The sequence below is a fragment of the Engystomops pustulosus genome, chromosome 1, assembly GCF_040894005.1.
Source record: "Engystomops pustulosus chromosome 1, aEngPut4.maternal, whole genome shotgun sequence".
NCBI lineage: Eukaryota > Metazoa > Chordata > Amphibia > Anura > Leptodactylidae > Engystomops > Engystomops pustulosus.
Window position 1 is genome coordinate 114,075,258 of NC_092411.1, and position 25,658 is coordinate 114,100,915.

At 39.0% G+C, this 25,658-nt stretch overlaps 1 protein-coding gene across 1 annotated transcript in view; it reads right to left on the bottom strand.

The window, feature by feature from the left end:
- Window positions 1-25,658, bottom strand: part of VPS13A (vacuolar protein sorting 13 homolog A) — a 130,110-nt gene that overhangs the window by 51,406 nt on the left and 53,046 nt on the right. Inside the window, exons 17-37 of the mRNA XM_072150912.1 lie at window positions 22,937-23,079; window positions 22,474-22,675; window positions 20,901-21,015; window positions 20,473-20,609; window positions 14,253-14,385; window positions 14,035-14,152; window positions 12,454-12,592; window positions 11,995-12,079; window positions 10,408-10,589; window positions 9,487-9,643; window positions 9,319-9,398; window positions 9,172-9,231; window positions 8,565-8,739; window positions 6,936-7,052; window positions 6,167-6,270; window positions 5,923-6,090; window positions 5,530-5,837; window positions 5,222-5,369; window positions 1,194-1,338; window positions 665-795; window positions 408-574 (exon numbers count right to left, since the gene is read on the bottom strand). Coding sequence (XP_072007013.1) covers window positions 408-574; window positions 665-795; window positions 1,194-1,338; window positions 5,222-5,369; window positions 5,530-5,837; window positions 5,923-6,090; window positions 6,167-6,270; window positions 6,936-7,052; window positions 8,565-8,739; window positions 9,172-9,231; window positions 9,319-9,398; window positions 9,487-9,643; window positions 10,408-10,589; window positions 11,995-12,079; window positions 12,454-12,592; window positions 14,035-14,152; window positions 14,253-14,385; window positions 20,473-20,609; window positions 20,901-21,015; window positions 22,474-22,675; window positions 22,937-23,079 — 3,014 coding nt within the window. The remainder of the gene's footprint in view (window positions 1-407; window positions 575-664; window positions 796-1,193; window positions 1,339-5,221; window positions 5,370-5,529; window positions 5,838-5,922; window positions 6,091-6,166; window positions 6,271-6,935; window positions 7,053-8,564; window positions 8,740-9,171; window positions 9,232-9,318; window positions 9,399-9,486; window positions 9,644-10,407; window positions 10,590-11,994; window positions 12,080-12,453; window positions 12,593-14,034; window positions 14,153-14,252; window positions 14,386-20,472; window positions 20,610-20,900; window positions 21,016-22,473; window positions 22,676-22,936; window positions 23,080-25,658) is intronic.

Sequence of the window (25,658 nt, forward strand, 5' to 3'; positions counted from 1 at the left end):
CTCCTGGGCTGAGCCCTCTCCATACAAAGTGGGTGTTTGCTGCACATTCCAACAAACACCCACTTGTAACAACTGCAATTGGTGCTGGCACCGATCACGGGTGTTAACCAAGTAAATGCCCCCAGCAAGCTTTGCCAGAGGCATTCAAATCTGGTCGGCGCGGGCAATTTTGGATTAAATTGGCCCACGCGTTACAATAGTGGATTCAATCGCCGAGGTCATCGGTGGAAGAGGGGGTGTGGCGATCGGTTACTATGACAGCCTCGGGTCACACAAAGACCAAAGACTGTCTCATTTTAATCCATCTATTACGATGTGTATGTATATACTACCATACTGATATACATCAGAAGATGGTACAGGCAAAATATACAAAGGATAATGTTAAAAACAGCAATAACCAGTACCGTGGAGTTGCCTTTTGAACAGTTTGTCTCTTATCATCCAAGATGCAGTTTGTAAGCTTTACTGCAGCACTCATGGATCCATCAGAGGACATTTTGACAGCAGTTGAAATCAGACCCAACTTGAATTCTGCAAGTTTTAAACTTGTATCCCTTTCACTGATCTTTTTCTGTTTAAAGAGAAATAAAAAGTTACACAATAGTCTGAAGCCAAGAAATGTTATAGTTACTCTTATGTTTCCCATTACAATTATTATTACCAAAAGGGAGGTTGGGCTGGAACTATACAAATTTAAAGTGAGTGAGTCAAACTGGAAATCCAACTTCAAGGTTGTCTTTACTTTCACAGGCAAATATGTTTCAACTACTGCTGCTGTCACCACTGTGGTTCCTAAAAAAACCAAAACAAAAAAAAACCCATTTAGTTAAAAAAATTGCCTTTCAGTCATCTGGAAAAAGAAATATTGCGCCAGCACACCTAGTCATGTGTGATATCCAGGAGGAATAGTGTTACACCACAGAGGGATTAAAGCCGCATCAGTAGAAGGTAATCCAGGGTATGCAAAAGAAAAAGGTTGTCCAGCCCAACTGTGCCTCAACATCCTTTAATGGATTAATGAAGGGACGTTTTTAACTGACTGGAGTCCTGGACAAAGCATTGTATGATGTAATACATGCTATAACGATGCGCATTAGTCTTATACTAAGTTAATAAAATGCGTCAGCAATTAGTACTTTATGGGCAAGTAGTAGACATAATTAGTCCTGTAGGTGACAATGTGGAGATACCTGATGCAACATGAGATGGGCTGCTTCCACCACCACTTAAATTATCACTTTTAGATTTCTCCGGATCTGATTTTTCTGTTGTTTCTCCTAGATTTTCATTCAGTGTTCTGAGAATGATAGTCAAGTCTTCCTGCCCCAGAATAAGCTAAACAGAATGCATAATAATTGTTAGATTCCTCACAAAATATTTGTAAATCATTATACTGTTATTTTACCTTTATTTCTTACAATGCACTAAAGAAGCTTTTAGCAAAAATCAAGTGAATATAAGTATTTTACGGAGAAGATACGTACTTGGTAGGTCAGACCCTAGTGTATTATGAATAGTGACTAGTGTGCTTTAAAGGGTTTGTTTTTATCATAGATAAGTTCTATCAAAACCAAGCCCCCAGGATGATCAGATAAATGCCTTGGTTGCTGAAAGCCACGCTTGTGGCATAATACTGATTTTGCTAAGGAAATACTTGACTGGTCACATATTTCTCCCGAAATGACTACTGCAGTACAACTTAAACGACATCTACCACCAGGATGAAAGACTGTATGCAGCCTTAGGGGCTCCAGGCTCCATTAACACCTATGGAGCCTGGTGGTAGATGTCCTTTAACTCCTTAAGGACATAGCCTATTTTGGCCTTATGGACACAGCCCCATTTTTCAAATCTGACATGTGTTAATTTAAATTGTAATAACTTTGGAACAGTTTAATATGCCAAGTTGATTTTGAGATCGTTTTTTCGTGACATATTGTAATTCATGTTACTTGAAACATTTGAGTAATATATTTTGAATTAATGAAAACAACTGAAAAATAGCAAAAATTTGAAAAAAATTGTTCTTTTTTAATTTTGGAACAAATAGTCATACTACAAAAATATATAGCATGGTAGAAAGCTTATATGTTTAGTAGCCTTAACACCAATTTTGACCTACAAAAAGTCTATTAAAATTACATGGGATAAAGCCAAACCAGTACAGGCAGTCCCCGGGTTACATACAAGATAGGGTCCGAAGATTGGTTCATAAGTTGAATTTTGAATGCAAGTCGAAACTGTATATTTATAATTGTAAATCCAGACAAAAAAATTTTTGCCCCCAGCGACGATTGGAGTTTAAACATTTATTGCTGTAATGGGCCCAAGGATTATCAATAAAGCTTCATTACAAACACCTTACAGCTGATTATTGCAGTCTGGGACTATAGTAAAGCATTCAGAAAGCTTCAGAGGTCAGAGGGCTCTGTCTGTAACTATGGGTTGTCTGTAAGTCAGGTGTCCTTAAGTAGGGGAAGACTCCCAAGCAACAGCACTGTTTCAACCTTGTTGGGTCTCCTAAGTACAGCAAAGGGAACTGGTTTGGCTGTGTGAGAGGCTATTGACTAGGGTCAGAAGGTAAGAGTTCTCCTTATGGAGAGTTTGCCAATTAAAGGGGTTCTCCAGTGACAAAGATAGACCTTGCTATACCTCATCTCCCCACACTTATCACTTCACTAATTCAGTGTCATTAAATCTTCTGCCCCCTTTTCATGAAATCAAAGTCATTCCTGTGCCCTGCCAGTTCCTGCTACACTTACAGTGTCCATAGAAATGACTTGTATACTTTCTCTGCTCTCCAGTCTGGCATGTGCAGTTAGCAACTTGTTCCCTTCTGTGGGGGTGTGGATACATGTTCTTCTGTATACAGAAGCTATGCTGACATGTGGGACATGTTATCTTTTAGCAGAATGGGGGCAGCCATCTTGGAGTGATGCAGCTGCAGCAGTGAGCTGTGAAGTGACAAGTGAAGGAAGAGAAAGTATACAGCCCAGGGTGGTGGTAAGGGTGTGCAACTATAATAAATGCAAAAGAACTGTTCATTTAAAAAAAAAAAAGTACATATGGTGACCGGAGAACCCCTTTAAGGCTGCCTTATAGCAAAAAGGAGACAATGTTTTCCATTTAACACCTTGGAAAACATATTTACTGACATGTTGCTGAGAGCCTTGGCTCTCAGAAACCACTGGACCTTTGATCCTTTCAACCTGCGTTTTGTCAGGGTGACAGACAAAAGCCATGACGTTCAACAATGATGTCTCTATGTACTGCTCCCCATGATTTTTCGTAAAAGTTAATATTTAGCAGAAATGTTGTAAATTCTTATCTTAAAAATATGCAAATTACCATTGTAGGCTATTGGGGCATGAAGGAGCCACTACTCAACGGCCCCAATAGCCTCCACCAGTAGCATATTTTTAAGATAAGAATTTTCAACATTTCTGCTAAATCTTAACTTTTGCGAAAAAAAGGATGGGGATAGTCAAGTATGGAGCAACCAACCATTGGATCTATCTTATTAGCTAGATCCAAGATGGTTGGTTTTCTCTAATGGACATTCAGCAGAACACAAAAGCTTGATTTCTACAGAATGGGAGACATTCAGACTTTGAATTTTCAAATAAAGATGTAAGTGACATTCAGGGAACGCCCTATATGACCTTCATATGCTTAAAAGGGCATATTAGTAGCATCGTTTTTATAAGAAACCCTTTTTAAAGATCATGTGTAATAAGACCAAACTGGTGCAGTCAGGGCCGATTCTAGCATTTATGCTGCCTGAGGCGAAAATTAAAATGGAGCCCCCCCCTCGACTAACACTTGGGTGTAATATGTGTGCTTTATATTAGAAGTATGATTACTGAACCTCCTATAGTTCATAGGAACTTGAGTTAGAACACCATAACATAGGTACAAAAAGGGGAAGGACAATGTAAAATAAAAAAAATTACTCATTAATGTGAATGTTACATGTTCTTTGCAACTGTTTGGACAAGTTCTGGATGGCAGGTGTAAATATGTGATAAAATAAGGCAAAGATCATCCTTTTACACCTTTCGGTGACTTTCACATGAACGTGTGCAGGTCCTGGGGCACATAAAAGTGATGAGTGCAGATGACAATACAATAGACGGCCCGGGCAGTCTAATCATAATCTGCCTATGAAAACTATAGCTGTGTATGAGCCCACAAAAAAGTTATGGAGACGTGTGCTATAGAAGATAAATTTGTAACTGTTTACGTGAAAGTTGTTAATGAGAGCTGTGTATGAAGATCTCAATGCCAACCATAACTATAACCCTGAATATCTGCATCTCTGCCGCAAAGAAACACCACTGCTCCTCCGTATATACAAGAAAAATAAAAAGAACATAAACGGTCAATAATTTATGTCCCATAGTGTACAAGTTTATATTGACCCCTGATATACTGGGGCACATTTACTGAGTCACACTGCTACATACTGAGTCAGCCACCAGCTTCTCCTGCTCTGGGTCTGGCAGAGATTAAAGAAAACCTACCACTTGTAGTGGCAGGTTTCCGATGGCAATACCGGGCACCAGCTCAGGGTGAGCTGGTGCCGGAGCTTATTTTTGTTAGTGTTTTAAACCGTGGTATCGCGGTTTAAAACACTTTTTAAACTTTATAGCCGGCGCAGGGAGGTACGGGCTCGGCGCTTACCATGCGCGTGGCTCTCCTTCACTTCCTATGTAGCCGCGCGCATGGTAAGCGCCGAGCACGTACCTGCCTGCGCCGGCTATAACGTTTAAAAAGTGTTTTAAACCGCGATACCGCGGTTTAAAACACTAACTAAAATAAGCTCCGGCACCAGCTCACCCTGAGCTGGTGCCCGGTATTTCCATCGGAAACCTGCCACTACAAGTGGTAGGTTTCCTTTAATCTTCTGTACAGCAGCATTGTCATGTCTGTGGTGACGCTTCTCTGCTCTCCAGCAAGGACTTCTAGTGGGGCGGCAGCACTGACTATAGAAGCGCCGGCTGTGGGTCTGCCTGAGGTTACTGGGCTGTGCAATGCCGCCCCCTACAGGGAGCTGCCATCTGCCGCCTGACGCAAGATTTTCATCTTGCCTCATGGCAGATGCGGCCCTGGGTGCAGTGCTGTAACTCTGCTTATGGTCACTTCTTGCTCTCAGTAAAACACCTACTACAGTATGAACTTTAATACCTATGCCAATATCACTGCAAGTGCCACTTACATTCATTGGCTTCAGTTGCCCAATGATTTTAATATCCGGAATATCATTGTACCATGCAGCTGCTAAATTACGCTCAATTGTGATGTCCATATTTAATGGCTGGATCAATTCAATTTCTGAAATCAGGGATCCATTTTCAAATACAGTTCTGGAAAAAAATAAATGTAAATAAAAATTTCCATCACTTTAAATTTGTTAAAAAGTATTTGTGTATAAGAGTTAAAATGTCACAAATTATATTTTACATAATCAAGTGTGGCAGTAAAACAATTCCGTTGACATTTTACAGAAGTGTTTAAGCTACAGACCTGTATAACTTGAGATCACTCAGTTTCACCATCATGCAGTCAATCACTGCTGGAAGATTAGTGCGAACTTTTGGTGTTACAATAGAAAAATGGTTCTTTATGTTGATGAGACCCAAATCTGCAACTAGTACGTTTGCAGACAAAGAAGACTGTGGCACAATGACGACAGGGGCTTTAATGTTAATGTCCATGGATAGTCGGAAACTCTGCTGGGCCATCTCTTTCACGCCACTAGCAGCTTTTTCCGCAGCATGTACAGTGGCTTCAGTTAATGTTTCCTTAGCGGCCTGGAAATTATTTATAAAAGCCTATAAAGAATTAGAAAAGATGGTTATTGCAAAATAAAAATACAAGCACTGTAAAATTTCTAAGAGAACACCAAAAGTTATTTACCAAAAGAGCTGAAACAAATTTGTTGACAAAGATAACTTGAATACACCCCACTGTTAGGGTGATAGCACTATCCACTACATTCATATCACTGTAAGCAGCACCTTCAGTGGCACCAACATAAGAGACCATTTTAAAACTGAAGACTTCTTTTCCCGTTATGTAAACAGCCTGAAATGAGAAAAAGCTGATTACGTTCTTTATTTAAAGAAAACTGCACAACAACAAGCCATTTATGCGTACATACCTTTTTATATTGGGCATCACAGTCAGAATCAAAGATGACAATATTTTTTAATTTGGCCAGAACTTCTGTAGATGTTTTCTTCATCACCACTTCAGAATCTAGCCCTGGAATAAAAAGGTTGCACATGTAAATAAAATATGTAACACAGCCCCCTTTATTTATGGCATAGACAAGTGTCTTTATTAGAAATATAAAGCATTTTATATGGATTGTACAACCTTTTCTTAAGTTTTTAAAAAGCTACTCTTGTGTTTCTTAATTTTTACTTCTGTTCTGTTGTAATTTGACATTTATTTATTTTTAAAAAAATGTATTTAAAAACTTTTTTATGTTTGAACATGGCACTTAAACTCTTGACGTCCACAATGCCAGTGACATAAAGCACCAGACACCCACCGCGAATGGAGAGGGCTCAGCCCCCTTCATACATTCTTTATATCTCTGCGCCATACTATTACCCTATGAGACATTAAGGGGTTTATTACAAATGGAGTACATTATACGAATATAGCTAAGGCAAGGGTAATGGACACATTTGAGCAACAGTTGAACATGGATTATTCCTGCTGTGAAATTGTGTAAGAGGACATAACTAAATGTAAATAACTGATACAATACAGTAAATAACAAAATGGCATGTTATTGAAATGTTTTACAGCATATCTTAATGAAAAATTGAGAATAATCAATTTATCCATATACAAGCTTTTTCAATTCACCTTCTTTATGGTTCTTTTAAGAAGTTTGCATATACAATTTGTCACTTTACCTTCAATACTTATTTCCGAAATTTTGCGTTTCTGTTCTCGTATGAAAACACGAAGGCATGACAACTCTGCACATACATATAGGCCTATGACATCATCATATTTAGATTTCTTCAGTGCTGAAATGCATAGAAAAATATACTATAAAACACACATACTACAGTATATTAAAATAACATAAAATAAAATTGGACAGGCAAATGATCTTAAAAATATATATCTTTTTACAACTCATGTATGACAAGCTTACCTGTTCGGAGACCATAGATTGTGTAACCCAGAAATCTATGGACACTATGGATGTGAGAAGGTACTGCACTTTGATCATTCTTGGGGAACGAGGGCAGTCATTTGATGCTGGTCTGTGTAGCTATCAATTAAGCCTGGCATCTGCAAGCAGAAGGTCTACCCTGTCCCCTATTAGTCCCTCGGCCCTAGTCTGTGTGTCTGTCTGTCTATGCACCACAAGCGGACTCAGAGACTCTTCATTCTCCCTTCAGCTTCTACTCTGCAGACACTATTCTCACAGCAGGGAAGCTGTTGACCCTTAGTGCTCACATTGCACAGACTATGCACTTCATGTAACTATTTCCCTGCCAATTTCTTCTACGTAATGCATGCTCTACGCTACTGTATGTGAAAGGATCCAAGCTACTCAATGTATAGAGTGAATTACTGACAAAACTGATAATAAATTCAGTGGTATAAATTTATAACGGATCACTGATGCAACAGAAAAACCTTAAACTAAATTTATTTGGCGTCTGTTAACAGAAGAACTTGTATCAGTAAATATCACTCTTCTCCAATACAGACTCAACTACCATTTCCAATAGTGCTAAGCATCCGTGTATGTCCGTGTATCTCTTTCAAGTTTACAATGAACAAGCATCTTATTGTTAATCCCTGGATTGGTCAGCGGGGGAAGCAATAAGTTGTATTATATAGCAGCTATTAGTCATGTACCTAGTCTGCTAATCCTAAACACTCTAAATTGCAGGGTTTAGAGCAGTGAGAGTCACATCATTCACTGATGCAGTAGGTCATGTATACATTGCATCTATTTTCTCTACAAATTTTCCACTCAAAGAGTTTCTCCCTGTCTTTTTGGGGTCATCAGGAGATTTATCGCGTGTTTGTATTAAGAGAAAATAATAAACTTGGGCCAGGGTCCTGAGGGTGGACGTCGGCTACTGGATATTCAGCCTCTGAGAGAACAGCAAGTATAAAAGGATGAAGCTCCGCCCACTCCCGTGGTGTCACTTTGCAAGCCCATTGGTGCGGGCTAAGTGACCGATCAAGCAACAGGTGGAGAAAGACCAATCTCTCATCCCATAGGAGTCTAACGCCCTGAGATTGTGCCACTGCTGCATAGTTTTCAATACGGACAGTAGAATGCTTCCAAAAGTAATACTCTGTATTTTTTTTTTATTTTTTTTACTCACTGTATAGATCCTTTATGTACACACTATACAGTGCTTAGTGGATTACCTAGTGAGGATCTCATTGGATTTATTACAATATAGCATTTGCTTTTTCATACTTTGTCTGCAGAATTGCCTTAGAACACAGGAATTTCTTTACAGTTCACAGGTACAGCTGGATGCTTAAATCCCAAAGCCATGGCTTACTTAATTTCTTTTTTGGACCGTCCAATTTTTCTTCTTCTTCCTCATCTTCATCTGCTTCTTGGATCATCTGTACAGGTTCCTTGTTTTCGGATGTAGGCATGAGATTGGTCAAAAAGCTCATAGTATTCAAAAGAGCTTCAGTGTGGAGATACACATCCAAAGAAGAGAAGTTCACCTATCCAACACACAAAGTAAAAAATAATCATTCATAACAATTGATATGAATTTCAAAACAACCAATTTCAGTAGCAAGTCAAAATGAAAGGGTTTTCCATGGGATTATTTTTATGAGCCTTAATCTAAAATTAAGGTTTCCAGTTATATGCTTACAGTATGCACAACCAATTCTTCATGATAATATAATGATATGGAAAAAGACCCCTCTCCCATTGAACATGAAAGTAGTACCCAAATGATCCCAATGCAGAGGTTTGTCCCAAGTTTGCATGTCATCCTCTATTCACAGGGTAGGGAATAACATTGTGAACATCTTATCTAACCACAATAACAGGGGTTCCATTGAGTTTACCTAACTTGCAAAGGACTTGTGACAGGTCCTTTAGCCCTTAAGATACAGTTTTGCATATGTTTATGTTGTTAAACATACCTTTATTGACTGTTCAGTATTCTTGTAAGTAGTCTTGAATTCTGGACCATTTACATCAGCCTAATTATATAAAATATATATCAAAATTCTAAATCTAAAGACACATGTAAAATATTGAAAAGGAAATATAGCTTTTTTTACTCAGACCTTGATATATTCCATCATTAGCAGATCATCTGTGGTATTATCTAATGTTGTAATAAGATAAACAGGTCTCTCTTCATCATCTTAAATTAGAATAAATGGCAAAAATATTAATATTCCAATATTTAAAACAGGGGTTTTTTCTTAACTCAATGATCATCAAGACTTTACCTGTATACTGGGGACACTTTAAAGAGATCTCTCTTAGAAATGCATTCGCTGACATATCAAATGTTCGAACATTAAGTTCCGTGCCCAGTCCTAAAATCTCTAGTTGCAAGACAGTCTTCTCAGTATCTTCAGACAGGCTACAGAGCTGCAGTACTACCTGTTAGATGTATAAGCAAGGAACATATAAACTACAGGAATGTTAACCCAGGTGAAAGAACTTACATTATTATATAAAGAATCTTATATTTATCTAAATGTGTGAAATGAACACGATGTTGCAATGAAAAATAATTGTAACATCCAAGGCCATACACAGTTTTTTCAGATTCCAGGGGGTATGGCAGTGGACTGAATGCAATCTGTCAACATTTTTGACCATAGAGACCTGCAGGCGCATTTTGGTATCAGCCCGGGAAAGAAGTTTAATCATCCATTTGTAGATAGCAGCAGCAGGACTGTGAAAGATGGATTATAATCAAAAGCCAATAGAACCTTCAAGTGCACTGTGGGCAGAGCTGCAGGGTAGTTCAATTCACAGAGCAAGATTGTGAGGATTAATGTTTTGGAAGAAAAATCCTGAACTATAAGCCTGCTACTAAGATATACAAATGTATATTTTGATGCATTGTGATAGTTGCTGTGTAACGAACATAACTATCACAATAGAACAAACTATATGTGGTCTTTTATATTAAAACAACAATTACATATTTCATGCAAATGCAAACAATATACATGTGTGGAGATTTACCAAAATGAGTACAAATGGATGAGTTGCTTTTGGGAATTTTAATTCTAAAAGGGGCTTCAATTAGAGATCAAATCGTTTTGGTAACTATAGGCAAACCCTCCATCATTTCCATGAAAAAAATGTAACTCTCTCCAGAAATGTACACTATATTGATAAAGTCTAAAACTTACAACTGGTATCTCAAATCTCATTTGAAACTCTGTCATGTTTTTTAGAGTATCCTGCTTTGCCAATTTTCTTTTTCTCATGCTACTACTCCTCTTCAACGAGCCATTTGCAGCTTCAAAGAAAGGCATGTCTTCATCAGGACTAGTGGGTGCATCATAGAATTCATCAGATTCCGATTCTAAATCTGGAAATATTAATTAAGAAAAAAAATGCAAAACAGAAATTTTACTTGATAGCCTTTAACCAGGTTTCCAAAACTAATCACCTATACATATGGTAGATGTTTTCACTTTTTTTTTTCTAACAAATGTTTGGTTACAGGATGGCTGATGTTGTGATTTTAAGAAACACTTATTACTTTATTAATAAAAATCTTACATTTTCTGCTGAAAAAGCACCATAGTGTCACCAGTAGGTGGCTCCCTTTCCTCTAACCTGCTGTCCACTGCTTGAATCAAGTGAAAACTATCTACAGCAACAAATAAATTGAGACTACCGTACATACTCAAGTATAAGCCAAGTTTTATTCTCCATTTTGCTGATATTTACCACTCACCATTCCGATGCCCCGGGCAGCTCCTCTTCTTTCTTCATATGTGCCAATGCCAGCTCCAGGTCAGTACGCACGGCCGGCGCACAAACTATCTTGCTGCTGACATCATATTAGGACCTGTCGCTGAGCTGGAGACGGCACATATAAAGAAAGCAGAGGAGCTGCCTGGGGCATCGGAATGATGAATACTTGGCTTATTTTTTATGTGCTGGGCATACTGGGGGCTGGCTGGCTATATACTACTGGGGGCTGGCTATATCCTACCGTTGGCTGGCTATATCCTACCGTTGGCTGGCTATATCCTACAGGGGGCTGGCTAGCTGGCTATATCCTACAGGGGGCTGGCTAGCTCGCTATATCCTACAGGGGGCTGGCTAGCTGGCTATATACTACAGGGGGCTGGCTAGCTGGCTATATACTACAGGAGGTTGTCTAGATGGCTATTTACTACAGAAGGCTGGCTGTTTACTACTGGAGACTTACTGGCTATATACTGGGGAGGTTGTGACCAATGCAGTTCTCACCCAAGGCTTATACTTGAAACAATAGGTTTTCCCAGTTTTTGGTGGTAAAATTAGGTGCCCCTGTGTATTTGAGGAGAACATAGATAGTTTCTCCTGTGTGTAGTTTTCATAACCATAATTTTTAGTTATGTGCTTTCAATTTGAACAGTCACGCTGGCACAGATGGTTTCTGTCTAGTTTTCTTTTCAGCGGTCAATTACTTGTATCACTAGCTGTCTGAGTATAGTAGGTGGTTAGATAATAGAGTACACTAGTCAGAGAAAACATGACTACAAGAAGTGTTTGCATGTGCAGTGGTGTGTAAGTGGATGGCTAGAGGTTACTGGTCACTCAGAGGATGGGGGTTAAGCATAAGGAGGGGTACAAGAACTCTGTTCTCATAGAAGTTGCATTATTGATTTATAAATATTGATTTAAATTTTGGCAAAAGTTGTTACTTTAATTTGCTTTAATCATAGACCATGATGTCTTATTTACATTGTATTTTCTCTACATTTTATGAAGTGGTTTACCAGATTCAATGATTGACTGCAGAGCCACAAGGTCAGGATGCTTTGCCACAAGCTGAGGTGTAGTCATTGGAGGAGATTTCTGGCTCTGTAAAAGAGAGAGGATGAAAGCATGAATTGAAAACTCTTGAGTTAAAAGAAGACAGCATCTTAACAATTCCAACAGCCAATATAAATGGCTACAATCAATACCTACCATTTATCTTCACATCAAAACACTTCTACTGAATTTCTACACAAATGTTTGTAAAAATGTAGCTAGAACAGACATGTCTTTCAATTACAAGGGTACATAGCTAATATTAGAGAAGCACATGTATCTGTATTCAGCAGATGGGAATATATTCTTGCCCTTAATGCCATCACACAAATGTACAGAAATATTTTATCCAGGTTCCACACAGTAATTCTTCATACATATACAATAAGTATTAACAATTAACGTTTTAAAAATGTACTAACAGCAAGTCTTTTAGGAGAAGCAGATGGTGCTGAGGAGGACTCTGGTTTAGGGATGCTGTCAATAAGCTCCAATACACCTTTCAACTTCTGGTCTGAAATCTTTACAGAAAGTATAGGCAGCTCTCCAAACAATTTAAATCTGAAGAAAAAAAAACAAACAAAAAATAGTGAAATGTAACAATAACACATCATAATACAAATATACAGATCAAACATTTCTTATAGATATAAGGCTCTGTTCACACATTTGTCAGGAGCTTACATCATATTACAGGGACAGCGAAGGAACTAGATTCCTTTTTACATCTAAATAACATTAATGGTTATGTTATATAGAATTGTTTCCCTTCCCCTAAATCCCTTCTTCATCCAATCCCTTCCCTTCCATGGTTGAACTCGATGGACATGTGTCTTTTTTCAACTGTATAAACTAAGATACTATGATTTCAAATACTTTGCCTTTTTGCAGAAGGATACAAAAATGGCAAATATTACAGAATTGTTTTGGATAAATGGATAATTGTTCTGATAACTGAATGTTATCACAATGTGGTGGTCAAAAAGTTTGAGAGAGAGAGTCCTCTCCCTCAGAAAGTAAAAAGAGCGAACACTGGGGCACATTTACTAAGGGTTTTGCGCTGCTTTCGACAGACTTTAGTCGGACTGTGCCTGTTCTCCAATGTTAAAACGGTTTGCACAGGTATTTAAGTAGTGGGTGCGCTGCGATTGTGTCGCACGGGACTCCATTTTTGGCACATCGCCACTGGCTTCCATGCAACACCATTTAGGATGTGTGCAGTCGGACTGTCTGACTGATTCCGACTGAGCGCGGGATTTAACTTTCGAATTGTGTCGCAAGCCCAAGCACTTAGATGCACCACTAAAAAGATGGTGAACTCTGTCAGACCTGAGAGCGACACATTCATGATATTGGGCGCACAACCTTAGTAAATTGCAGCACACTGCATAATAGTCGGACAATGCACTTTCTGGGAACGCACCAGGTAAGTAAATGTTCCCCACTGTAGTTAGCATTGTCCACCGAATCTGCTTAAAAGACCCAGATCCGATCTCCTTATCTGGGCTATTAGAGCGGGTACCTGTCTGAACTGTTCTTCCAGTCATGGAAGCCTAGCCTAAGACCTCCAAGTGACCAACTTAAAACATGTACTGGCAGTCACAGAGGTCATTTATTCCATCAGGGGATCCTTAAGTCAAAGGTGTTTTTGCATCATTTGTTCTTCTGCTTCCATAAAGAAACATATCAGTGAAAAGACTTGACAGAGACTCCCCAATAATAATAATAATAATTCCTTTATTTATATAGTGCCTACAGTCTCCACGACAATATATGTAATCATGTACTTGTTGATTATATACTCCCATACAAAGTATCACTAAGCTAATTATTTTAGGATTGTAGGCTCCTTTGGTGGTACTGTTAGTCTTTCTTTTGTTGTCTTTCTTTTTAGTAATAATTTGTTGTAGACTATACTATTACTTACTATTTTCAATAGTAAAGTCATAAAATACTACTTTAACATGTTTCACATTATGAGGTATGTGAATTTGCATGCTTACTTTGGCATCCTGGCATCAGTCACTACCATTGCACGGCTGAAGTCCACCCGGAGGTCCATTGGCTCTAGGATATGCTGTGAAGAATGCTGTTGTCTGCGAGCCTCCTTCCAGTTCTCATCTAAATAAAGCAATGAATACAAATTATGAGAGTGAAGGACATATTAGGTGGTCACATGCAGCAATAGGCAATTAAAAACCACCAAAAGAATTTTACTCACGATGTCTGCTGTATAGGAGCTGCATGCTGCTGAGCTGTATTTCAAAACGTTCATAGGCTCTCGACATAATGTCTTCAATGCTGTTTTGTCCTACTTTCAACTGAGGCAAATTGGAGCGGCTCTTGCTGGTCATCTTAAAGACATAAGGTAAAACAATGCATTACCAAATTCTTTACTGTATTTTGCAAAGATGAGTATCCAAAGGTTCTAATTTTGCTATAGGTCAGAGAAGAAATATCTCTCTTTATGGACACTTTGCCAATAATGGCCGCCTTGCAGGCATGTGGAGACTTACAGCCATTCAATCTCCACTAGAGTAATCTGGAAAATATGGATGGGATAAGGAGAACATTTTCTCTTCAATACCTCATAAGACAGCCCCTTTAACATCAAGCACAACTTTTTCAGAAAGTATAATGACATGATGCAGGATACAGCATAACCAGTAAATATATTCCATAAGGAACAGACTACATCTTTTCAGTTTACAAATTGCATATATTTCACTGCACAGCTCCTAGTTTTAAGTAAAATTAAGGAAACCTATAAGGAAGTGATACAGCATGCTACTGTAGCATTGTCTTCCAGTGCTTCTGTTACCGAAGGACAATTGGTGTGATAGACAATCCAGGAAAGTGGCAATGAATAAGGTCCATGTATACATTCTACGCATAGATGATAGACAATAAATTACGTATATTTTACACTTACTATATTTGTTCGACTATAAAGGACGCACCCCAGATTTAGTCATCAAAATAGGAAAAAGAAATATTGGACACCAATAAAAACTTCCCTGTTATCACAAAAGCGCAGCAGTGCTGCCCACACAAATGCAGCAGTGCTACATCCAACACCAACACACAGTCCTGCTACATCCATCCCCTTGCACACACAGAGCAGAGCCCTGTCATCCATTCCTCAAAAAACCCCGGCTACGTCCATCCATCGGCTCAGCCATGCTACATCAATCCATCCACTCGTACAACCCTGTTACATCCACTATCACAGCTCAGCTACATCCATTTACTCACAAAAACATCTATGCTACATCCCTCCATTCACACACATTGCTTTGTCAAATCCATCCACTCACACACATCGCTCTGCTACATCCATCCATTTCTTTGTTAAGACTTCACTCAATCTCCAAGACAGTAGCCAGGAGTGGTCGGCAGTGCTGGATCCTCCTGACTAGCACTTGCTAAAAAGTGTGCCTTAAAGTCTGAAAAATAAAGTACTTTCTGCAGCTGGCTACCCCTATTCTAAAAAAGTTAAACGCTCTACTGCAGCATTTGACAGTAACTGGTTAGCCCAGGAATACTCGGTTAATTGTAACTAAGGAGCACTGCATAAGAGAAACTAGAGGCTTGAATGCAAGTTGCAATTCATGTTTTCAACATATTTAGCTTAGTCAAATACCGTATTTTTCGGACTATAAGGCGCACCGGCGTATAAGGCGCACCATCAATAAATGCCTGCTAAAACATCTAGGTTCATATATAAGGCGCACCGGATTATAAGGCGCACCTGATTATAAGGATGAATGACCAGCAGGTGGCAGACCTGTGCACAGTTCAAGGCGGCTGTTGTCTGCAAGTACGGTTCATATATAATGCGCACTGGACTATAAGGCGCACCTTTAATTTCTGAGAAAATCAAAGGATTTTTTGTGCGCCTTATAGTCTGAAAAATACGGTAGTTACACTTCAAGCAGACATGATCACCTTGCCACAACTAGAGTACCCACAGCTTTATTTTGGATTCTCCTATTACGCTAGAGGAGCTGGAAAATATTGTAAGGAACTGTAGTAGAGATACGGCCCCGGGTTGGCTGGCCTCCCATTCAGTTCTTATAGGAAGAATGCTGATGAGGAAGTATATAAACAGGGGAAAGTCTAATAGTATTTCCAAAGCTAACATAGTCCTGATCTTTGAGAAAGGGAAAGATAAAGTGGATATGGGGTCTTATAGGCTCCTATCCCTACTGAATACAGACTTTAAAATATTGCAAAAACTATGACCATGAGATTAAGGAAAGTAATTACAACTCTCATTCATGAGGATCAGAACGGTTTCATTCCGGGGAGGAAAATTGGAGAGTGTTTACAGAGGCTGTATGCTGCCATTGAAATGAGGAAGGGAGGCATCCACTCCATCCTGGCATTGGACACTGTTAAAGCATTCGACAAGGTGGAATGGGGGTTTCTCTGGAAAGTGGAACGTTTTGGCTTTGGCCCAGGGTTTATTCGGTGGGTCCGATGCTTGTATGAAGCTCCAAGAGCAAACATAGCGCTGAATGGAAAGGAATCCAATGTATTTGAGTTATTTAGGGGCACTAGGCAGGGGTGCCCACTGTCAACCCTGCTGTTTGCCCTATTTATCGAACCATTGGCTATCCAGATAAGAAAGGATAGGGAGATTGTTGGTGGAGGATCTGGGGGAGAAGTTGACAAAATATGCTTATATGTAGATGATATCATATTGTATATTAGAGACTCCCCTAGTTCTATACCACGGGTGAAGGAAGTGATCAAGGAATAAGGTAATGGTCAGGGCTGCAGATAAACTGGGAAAAGACTTTCATTCTTCCCCTGGACAAGGAAGTAGTTAGAAATATAGACAAAATTTAAGATATGCAAGGATAGCGTAATCTATTTAGGGATTAGGATTTCAGCTTAGTTGGATGCATTTGTACAATTGAAATTTGTCTCCATTGATAGGGGCTATAAGGGAGAATGTTTATGTTTGGTGTAGGCTTCCCTTGAGGGCAGACAGAATTAGTTTGGTAAAGATGGTTCTGCTTCCTAGACTATTGTTTATCTTAACCGCCAGCCCAATGTGGATACCTAATTCTTTCTTTAGGTTAATTAACTCCATTATAAATTATTTAATTTGGGGACGCAAGAAAGTTAGGATGAAGATTATATATTTGCACAAACCTATGGGAGAAGGGGGATTTGGGCTCCCCTTCTTCTTTGGCTACTTTATAGCAGCACAGATAAGTAGGTTAATATGTTGGGATAAAAATAGGTTACATGAATGCATGGTGAAATTAACGGAAGGTAGAATAATAACAATTTTTCTTGTTAAGGGGTATTTTTCTCAGTCACAGTTGTTAATTTGTAATCTGTTACATAGATCTTGGGATGTACTGAAAAAGTTTTTGAATATTAATGGGGTGATGATGGCCACACCATTATGGTATAACAGGAATTCGCCTGGGCTCTGGGGCCTGCCGGACCCCTCCTTCTGGATTGAACAGCGGCCTAGACACATTTCACTGATCTAGGAGGATGGTAAGATAAAGGCATTTGGGGATATGCAGAACTTGTTTCACCTTGGTTATGGGGATTTTCTTAGATTTTTCCAGGTAGCACATGCATTGACAGTAGTAAAAGTTCAAAGGAGTTTGAAGATTGAAAGTCACAAATGTAAGATTGAAAGTCACAAATGCACACATCAACTAATACAAATAGAGTGATTTCTAAAGTTGATAAGTTCATTGCGAAGGGTTACACTAGTCATATTTTGCACAGCTCAAAAATTAAATTGGAATATATTTTAGGTCCTATAACAGAGGTAAGGTGGGCACAAAGTTTAAAAAATATATAGCACTATGTTCCTTTAATTGGAATCATAGGATAATACAACATAATATAGTGCATAGACTATATTTCTCACAAATGGAGTAGGCTAAAATGAAGTTTAGGGGTGACACGTGCTGTGGAAAATGTCAACAACCAACACAGATTTTGTATATGTGTTATGGAACTGCCATAAGGTTGGTTGATTTTGGGAGGAAGTATATGAACGGGTGGAAAGAGTATTAAGGGTAAGAGTTGAACCATCCATTTTTTTATCCATTTTTGGGTTGACTGGTGAATTGGGTATAGATCAGAGGGATAGAGATACAGTTATGAGAGTTATGCATATAGCCTGTGTGTGCATAGCAAGAAGATGGGGAAGTAAAGAGGCACCAAAAATGGAATCTTGGCTATCTGACATTTGGAATCAAGTAATATGAAAACATTTGATCCCTTGATGTAGGGTGTTATAAGAAATGGATTATATAGTGAGAGAGGTGGAATTAAAATTGCCCCCCCCCCCCTTCTCTCTTTCTATCTTTTTTTTCTCTCTCTCTTGCCCTGCTCTCTTATCTAGGGGAGTACTGGACGGTTAGGGGTGGGGAAACAGAAGGGTTAAGAGGTATTCTGGTTGGATCAGCATATTAAAGTGTTTAGGTATATTCTTGTATGAATTGATGTGTGACAATAGAGCTCTGCTTAAAACAGTGCTGTATGATGCTGAATCTAAATAGTGTATTTGTATTGTTATAATGGAATATTTAATAAAGATTTAGAACATTTTTTTTTTAAAAAAAAGCATGCCCACATCTGAAATGGTGCTATAAACTAGTGGGGTAGACAATCAACTGTACAACAATTTGACAAACTTTGACAAGTTGGAATTTTAGCAGCGTAAATTCATTCACCTTACACTGTGCACTGACATTTTATAAACAAGCTGATAGTAAAGGCCGCTTACCCCCATCCTTTTAGAAGATCTTTAACCTTTTAAGTAGCTGCAAGCCAATATACAGTCAAAAACAGAGAAGTATGCAGCTGTCAGTGTAACAATATTCTCCTTTTACTCCATTTTCAACACATTCAGGGAAGACTGTAAATAACTGGTGCATAATCACTTCTCACTGTGTACAGCTGGTTACCAACATTATAGAAATCAAAAACCCAGAAAGAGAAATCACAGGTCCTTATAAAAATACAATAATGACTAATGCTCCCACCAATCCACAAATATCCTATTCATCAAAAATTACAAACCTACCCAGTCATGGTTGTGGACACTGTGTCCAGGTACATTTTTGGTGTTATACATAAGAAAATAAGAAAACCACATTCATCTATGCCCCTCACTATTGATTTAAATATGAAACGTTGTGAATGGTCATGCCTTGATGTATTATATATGAAGGTCATGTAGTTGGTGTAATTTGAAACACATAACAACTAGTTGGAGTTGCACCATTTCTAATGGTTTTCATTTTATGTAATACCCTGTTTCCCCAAAAATAAGACAGTGTCTTACATTAATTTCTGCTCCTAAAGACACCCTAGGTCTTTTTTTCAGGGGATGTCTTATTTTTCTATCAACAAAACGTCACATTTAAAGTTGAACCAAAAAAAAAGTAAATTTATTAATATACTTTAGTCACCACATGAGCATAACCAGCCAATCCCCAAATTCCATCAAGAATTTCTTGTGATTTTCATCTACAACAATCTATGGTACATTTGCCAATCCTGTTATTTTAAGTTATATCACCATCTTCGAAAACCTCATTATAACTCTTCAAACTCTGAATATCATGCTGAATTTCTTGTGACTCGATTTCTTTAAGTATCATTGGCCCCAAATTCTTATTTTTAGTGACAACACTTTCCATAAATGAGCCCTTTTTGTCCTGTTACCTGCTTATAGCATAATTGCACTGCAGCTGTGATTCTTCGTTACCCATGTCACAACCTCTCTAAATGATCTAATAATGTATGGCATGGGTGGGGGGGGGGGTATAACAATGGCGGCCGCTAGGTCTTATTTTCAAGGGAGGCCTTATATTTCTGAGCTTGAAAAAAATTGCACTAGGTCTTATTTTCTGGGAAACTGGGTATGTATATGTGGCTTTTAATAAGATATTTTTATAAGGACTGGGGGTTCCTCTCTTTCTGGGTTTTTGTCAAGGAATTATACAGGGGATACGGGTGATATCCAGCCTGTAGTTAGTATTGCCTGTAACAAATTGGTTTTGTTAATATTATAGAAGTTTTTACCAAACATAGTGCTGCTGTATCTAACCTGCCTTGTTAGAAAACAAGTACTGTTAGTATGTTTCCATAATACATGCAGATACCTAGAGAGTTAGATGTGGAAACATATTCCTGGCCACATGCCCATCATTTTTTAAGATCATGGCAAGGAATCTAGCTGCTAGTCCTGGATCAGTGGGCCATTTGAACTACTTAAAAATGCACTGATACACATGAGTAATCAGTATTAGATATCCATTATTCTCTTCCATACTGGAAGTGTGAACTTGGCATAAAAGGCTTTGCAAAATTAAGCTCCTGAATAAAAATATATTAACTATGCGTTTAATGTTGAACTCCAAGCTCAATATTTCTTTCTATATCATGCTTACCTTTAAACTACCAAGATCCAAAAGAAGCAAGTTGGCGTTTAAGTCGTAAAAACCATTTTGGGGAACAATGATGTAGGAAGCCATGAGGTGGATTTTTAAATCAAGAACCTTCTGAGTCTCAATTATATACAGCAGACCTAGATATGATGATAGAAACAGAAAAGTATTAAGATGAGGTAAAGATACTGAGCTGATTTTTTCATGGTTATAGTACATTACTGTTAAAATGGAAGGTATAGATGAAGATAGGGGTAGACCTAAGGTGGTGACCAGATCTACTTACAGAGTTTCACAACTTATGCACAATGCACCCAGTCATAATAAAGTCCTCTCATTTGAGCTTCAATACATTATCCCTCAAATACCAAAAACAACCAACAAAGCAGAATAACTTAATGTGACAACATATATAAAACAATATATTTTACCTGTTGATGTTTTATCCCGAAACTCTTCCAATTTCATCAAAGTGGCAGAGGTAAGCTGCTCAAGGTGTACTTCTTTGGGTGGACGGAAAAAATCTGCTAAACTGTTAATAGTTTTCTAGCACATAAAGAAAAAAATATTAAATGTCATAAATAAAATAACAATCTTCTGCTTATATTATGTATACAACACACAATACATTGTGATTTGCAACTAGAGTGCCCTGCAAAAGTATTCAGCCCCTTTTGCCACATTTCAGGCTACCAACATAAAGATATAAAATTGTATTTTTTTTTTTATGAAGAATCAACAACAATTGGGACACAAAGTGGAAACAAATTTATTGGATATTTTAAACTTTTGTAAAAAATAATAAACTGAAAAGTGGGGTGTGCAATATTATTCGGCCCCTTTACTTTCAGCGCAGCAAACTCACTCCTCTGAATGATCCAATGTTGTCCTAAGTGACTGATGATGATAAATATAATCCACCTGTGTGTAATCAAGTCTCCATATAAATACACCTGTTCAGTGATAGTCTCAGGGTTCTGTTTAAAGCGATCAAATTGAAATGGAAGGAATATCAGTCCACTGCAAATCTATCAAGACCCGGACGTCCCTCTAAACTTTCAGAACAAGCAGAAGACTGTTAAGAGATGCAGCCATGAGGCCCATGATCACCTCGGATGAACTGCAGAGATCAGTCGTACACTGCACAGAACCGGCCTTTATGGAATGGCAAGAAGAAATCCATTTCTCAAACATATCCATAAAAAGTCTTGTTTAAAGTTTGCCACAGGCCACCTGGGAGACACACCAAACATGTGGAAGAAGGTGGACTGGTCAGATGAAACCAAAATCAAACCTTTTGGCCATAATGCTAAATGATATGTTTGTCAAAAAAGCAGTTCATCACCCTGAACACACCATTTCCACTATCAAACATGGTGGCAGCATCATGGATTGGGCCTGCCTTTCTTCAGCAAAGACAGGGAGGATGGTTAAAATGGGGAGATGGATGGAGCCTAATACAGTACCATTCTGGAAGAAAACCTGTTGGAGTCCACAAAAGAGCCGAGAATAGGACAAAAATGTATCATCCTACAAGACAATGATCCCAAATATAAAGCAAAATCTAAAATGGAATGGTTCACGATTAAATGTATCCAAGTCAAAGTCCAGACCTGAATCCATTTGAGAATCTGTGGAAAGAGCTGAGAACTGCTGTTCATAAACACTCTGCATCCAAACCCCCTTTCAGTTTATTATTTTTTACAAAAATTTAAAACATCCGAAAAATTCCATTCCATGTCATAATTGTGTCTCACTTGTTGTTGATTCTTCATGAAAAAAATAACAATTTCATATCTTTATGTTTCAAGTCTGAAATGTGGTAAAATGTAGAAAAGTTCAAGGGCGTGGAATACTTTCGCAAGGCACTGTATCAAGGCAAGGTTTGAGATAAAAAAAAAAAACGAATGACAGAAATCCAAATCTAAGTGTACACCACTTTAACAAGTCACAGAATACAGACATCCCTAATCTAAAGCAAAAACATAAGTTTATGATACTTACAGCATCGTAAATAATTTCAAGAGGCTGAGAATCCACTATTAATCGTTGATCTGCACCTTCATCCAGTGGATTGGTTTCAAACATTAGGTTCAATAGGGTTATGTTATTGTCCACTCCAACATTTCGTGAAGACAGCAGACATGGTATATCTTTGCCATTTGGCATGCCTGTTATTTCAAACGTGCCAACTTGGGCTTCAAACCTATAAGTGAAACAAAAGAGAACTTTTAACATTTAAATGAGATTGGCTGCCAAATACTTTCAGCCATTGTAGTTTTTGTTAACTTCAGACACCACCATCAACAGATAATGCATATTTGCATATAGCATTAGGATTGATAGCACTCTAATAAGTAGAGTGTTGCAGGAATTACAGCAAGACACAGCTTCTTTCAAGAATGGCTGTTATAAAAAGAAAGTGAAAATTCATATAATATATAAAAACAGATGTTGAACTACTCACCTAACTGCTTGTGCACCAGGCCGCTGTTTTAACACTGTGCACAAATCCGTAATGGCGATATTCATCAACTCAGATTTTCCTCTGTCTTCTTGCAACTTAATGGACATGCTCAGCAGTTTGACACATACAATCATAGCTTCATACTGTACAGTAAATAACATCATAATAAATATGCAGTATTTGAATAAATACAAATACTAGTACAAGAAAGCCTAAACATATATTCAAAACACACATGCACATAAATATATCCCTAGGTAGAAAACAGGATAATGTGAATGCCAGGTGTCCCGAGCCTAATAGAGCTGCAGTGTCTTAGTAGAACACCGGATTGCATCTATCTGTAACTAGGGCTTATCATGATGCCCCAGTTACATTTAAAACCTGTAAAAGAGGGGGATGGCGTGACTAACCGCTGATGTGAACGGATGTGTCTATCACTAGCTTCTCTTCCACCCAGGGAAAAGAGCCGTCTGGGTCCTTCCAAGTGCAAATATCCCTTTGTGCTTTCTCCAAGCATTTGCATTACAATATAATTGAGTGTTATAACTTACCTTGCATCCTGACAGAATCCTCTGTGTAGTCCCAGGGTAAGGGCTTTGTGTGCTGCAGACTGCTCAGCTATTAGCCCCCACCTTTGTGCTCCTGTACAGCTCCTGCTTCCTGCTCCTTCACCGCGCTCACAGCCTTGTGAGCTGACATCAGTGGGAGAGGGAGGAGCTGTACAGGAGCACAATGGTGGTAGCCAGGACCTGAGGAGTCTACAGCATAGACAAGTCGCATGTTTTTTTTTAAATGCATCCAAACCAAAGCCCAACCCCTGGGACTACACAGAGGATTGTGTCAGGATGCAAGGCAAGTTATTACACACAATTATATTGTAATGCAAATGCTTGGAGAAAGCAGAAAGGCATATTTGCAATGCAGCTGTAATGGGCTTTTGTAATCCGTCTGTGAAAATTAGGTCCCTAGTGACAGGTTTCCTTTAAAGGAAACCTACCACTTCTGGTGGTAGGTATTAGATGTAAACACCGGGCACCAGCTCAGGGTGAGCTGGTGCCGGAGCTTACCTTAGCTAGTGTTTTAAACCGCTATATCGCGGTTTAAACACATTTTGATTTACAGCCCCGAGGTAGCTTCGGCGCTGCGCGCCTCCATAGGTAAGCTGGTGCCCGGTGTTTACATCTAATACCTACCATCAGAAGGTGGTAGGTTTCCTTTAATGTTGGGTTGCTCCAACAAAACCTCCGTGAAAGAGTCTCCCACAATGAAACTGGCATTTCTAACCTGGATGACAGGACAGTGGACGACTGTGATTCTCTAAGAGAATTGTCACGTATGGTAGAGTTCTGGCCACTCACCGGGAAAATAGGTCAGTGCAATAACATGCGCATCGTTGGCCTTCCTGAGAGGACAGAGGGACAATGTCCAGCTGAGGTTTTGGAGTGCTGTCTCAAGGAGCTTTTACTGGATCTCCAGATTCCTGTGCTCATTGGCTCCCTGCTGAGACGGCTCACCTGGCCCGGATGCAAGGATACTACTTTCATATATGCTAGACGTGCTGGTGAGCTACAATTTGAGAACACTTCTGTTTCTATTTCTCCAGATTTATCTCCTGAGATACAGCATCAGAGGGCAGAGAGAAAGGAATGTTATATACTCCATGACCTACCCTGCCAGGCTACGGGTTATTTGATGGCCGCCACGCCACTTTCTTTTGTACTCCAAAGGCAGGTGACTGGCCGTCTCACTACATTTTGTTGTGCTCCTGTTACTACATGTGGTGTAAGATAGACCTGTGCTCAAAAATGTACATGCCTCTGCAGAATTTAGCCTTTCATTGCCTTTTTTCAGAGAATATGGTTGATAACACAAAGGGGCACATTTACTAAGGGTCCGAACGCCGCATTTTTGTCGGATTTCGCAATTATTTTCCGTTTTGACCCGAATTGCCCCGGGTTCTTGACACATGTGATCGGATTGTGTCGCATCAGCGCCGGCTTGCATGCGACACAAATCGGGGAGCGTGGACGTCGGACAACCCAACTGATTCGGACAAACCACGGAATTTAAAAAGCAAATTGTGTCACAAGATCAGCACTCACATACACCGGGAAGAAGAAGGTGAACTCCGGCGGACCTCAGCGGGGGAAGCGACACATGCAGGTAATTGGACGCACAATCTTAGTGAATCACGGCAGCCCCGAATCCTCGTCGGACAACGCACGGCGGGGATCACGACGGGACGGGTAAGTAAATGTGAAGTAAATGTGTAAATGTAAGTAAACTTTTTATCCTCTTATGGTTAGTGTTTGGATGAAGCCATTTATAGCCAAATTACATTTTTTTCTCTTTTTAAATCATAATGGCAACCAAAAATATCCAAATGACCCTGATCAAAAGTCCAAATATCCTAGTGATTTTGGCCAGTCAGCCGTGTTCAAACTGTGATTGAGAAATGGAAAATCGGGAGCTCTGTAAAAACCAAACTATGGTCAGGTGGGCCAACCGAGATTTCGGCCAAAACTGTCAGGAAAATTGTTGGGATGCAAAGAAACACCCAGAAATAACAGAAGCTGAAATATAGGACTCTCTGAAAACTAGCGTTGTGGCTGTTTCAAGATGCAAAATAGAAGGCACTTGAAATAAAATGGGCTGCATGGTCGAATAGCCAGAAGAAAGCCATTAATGGCAAAAGCCTCAAAGTATCTTGCCTACAATA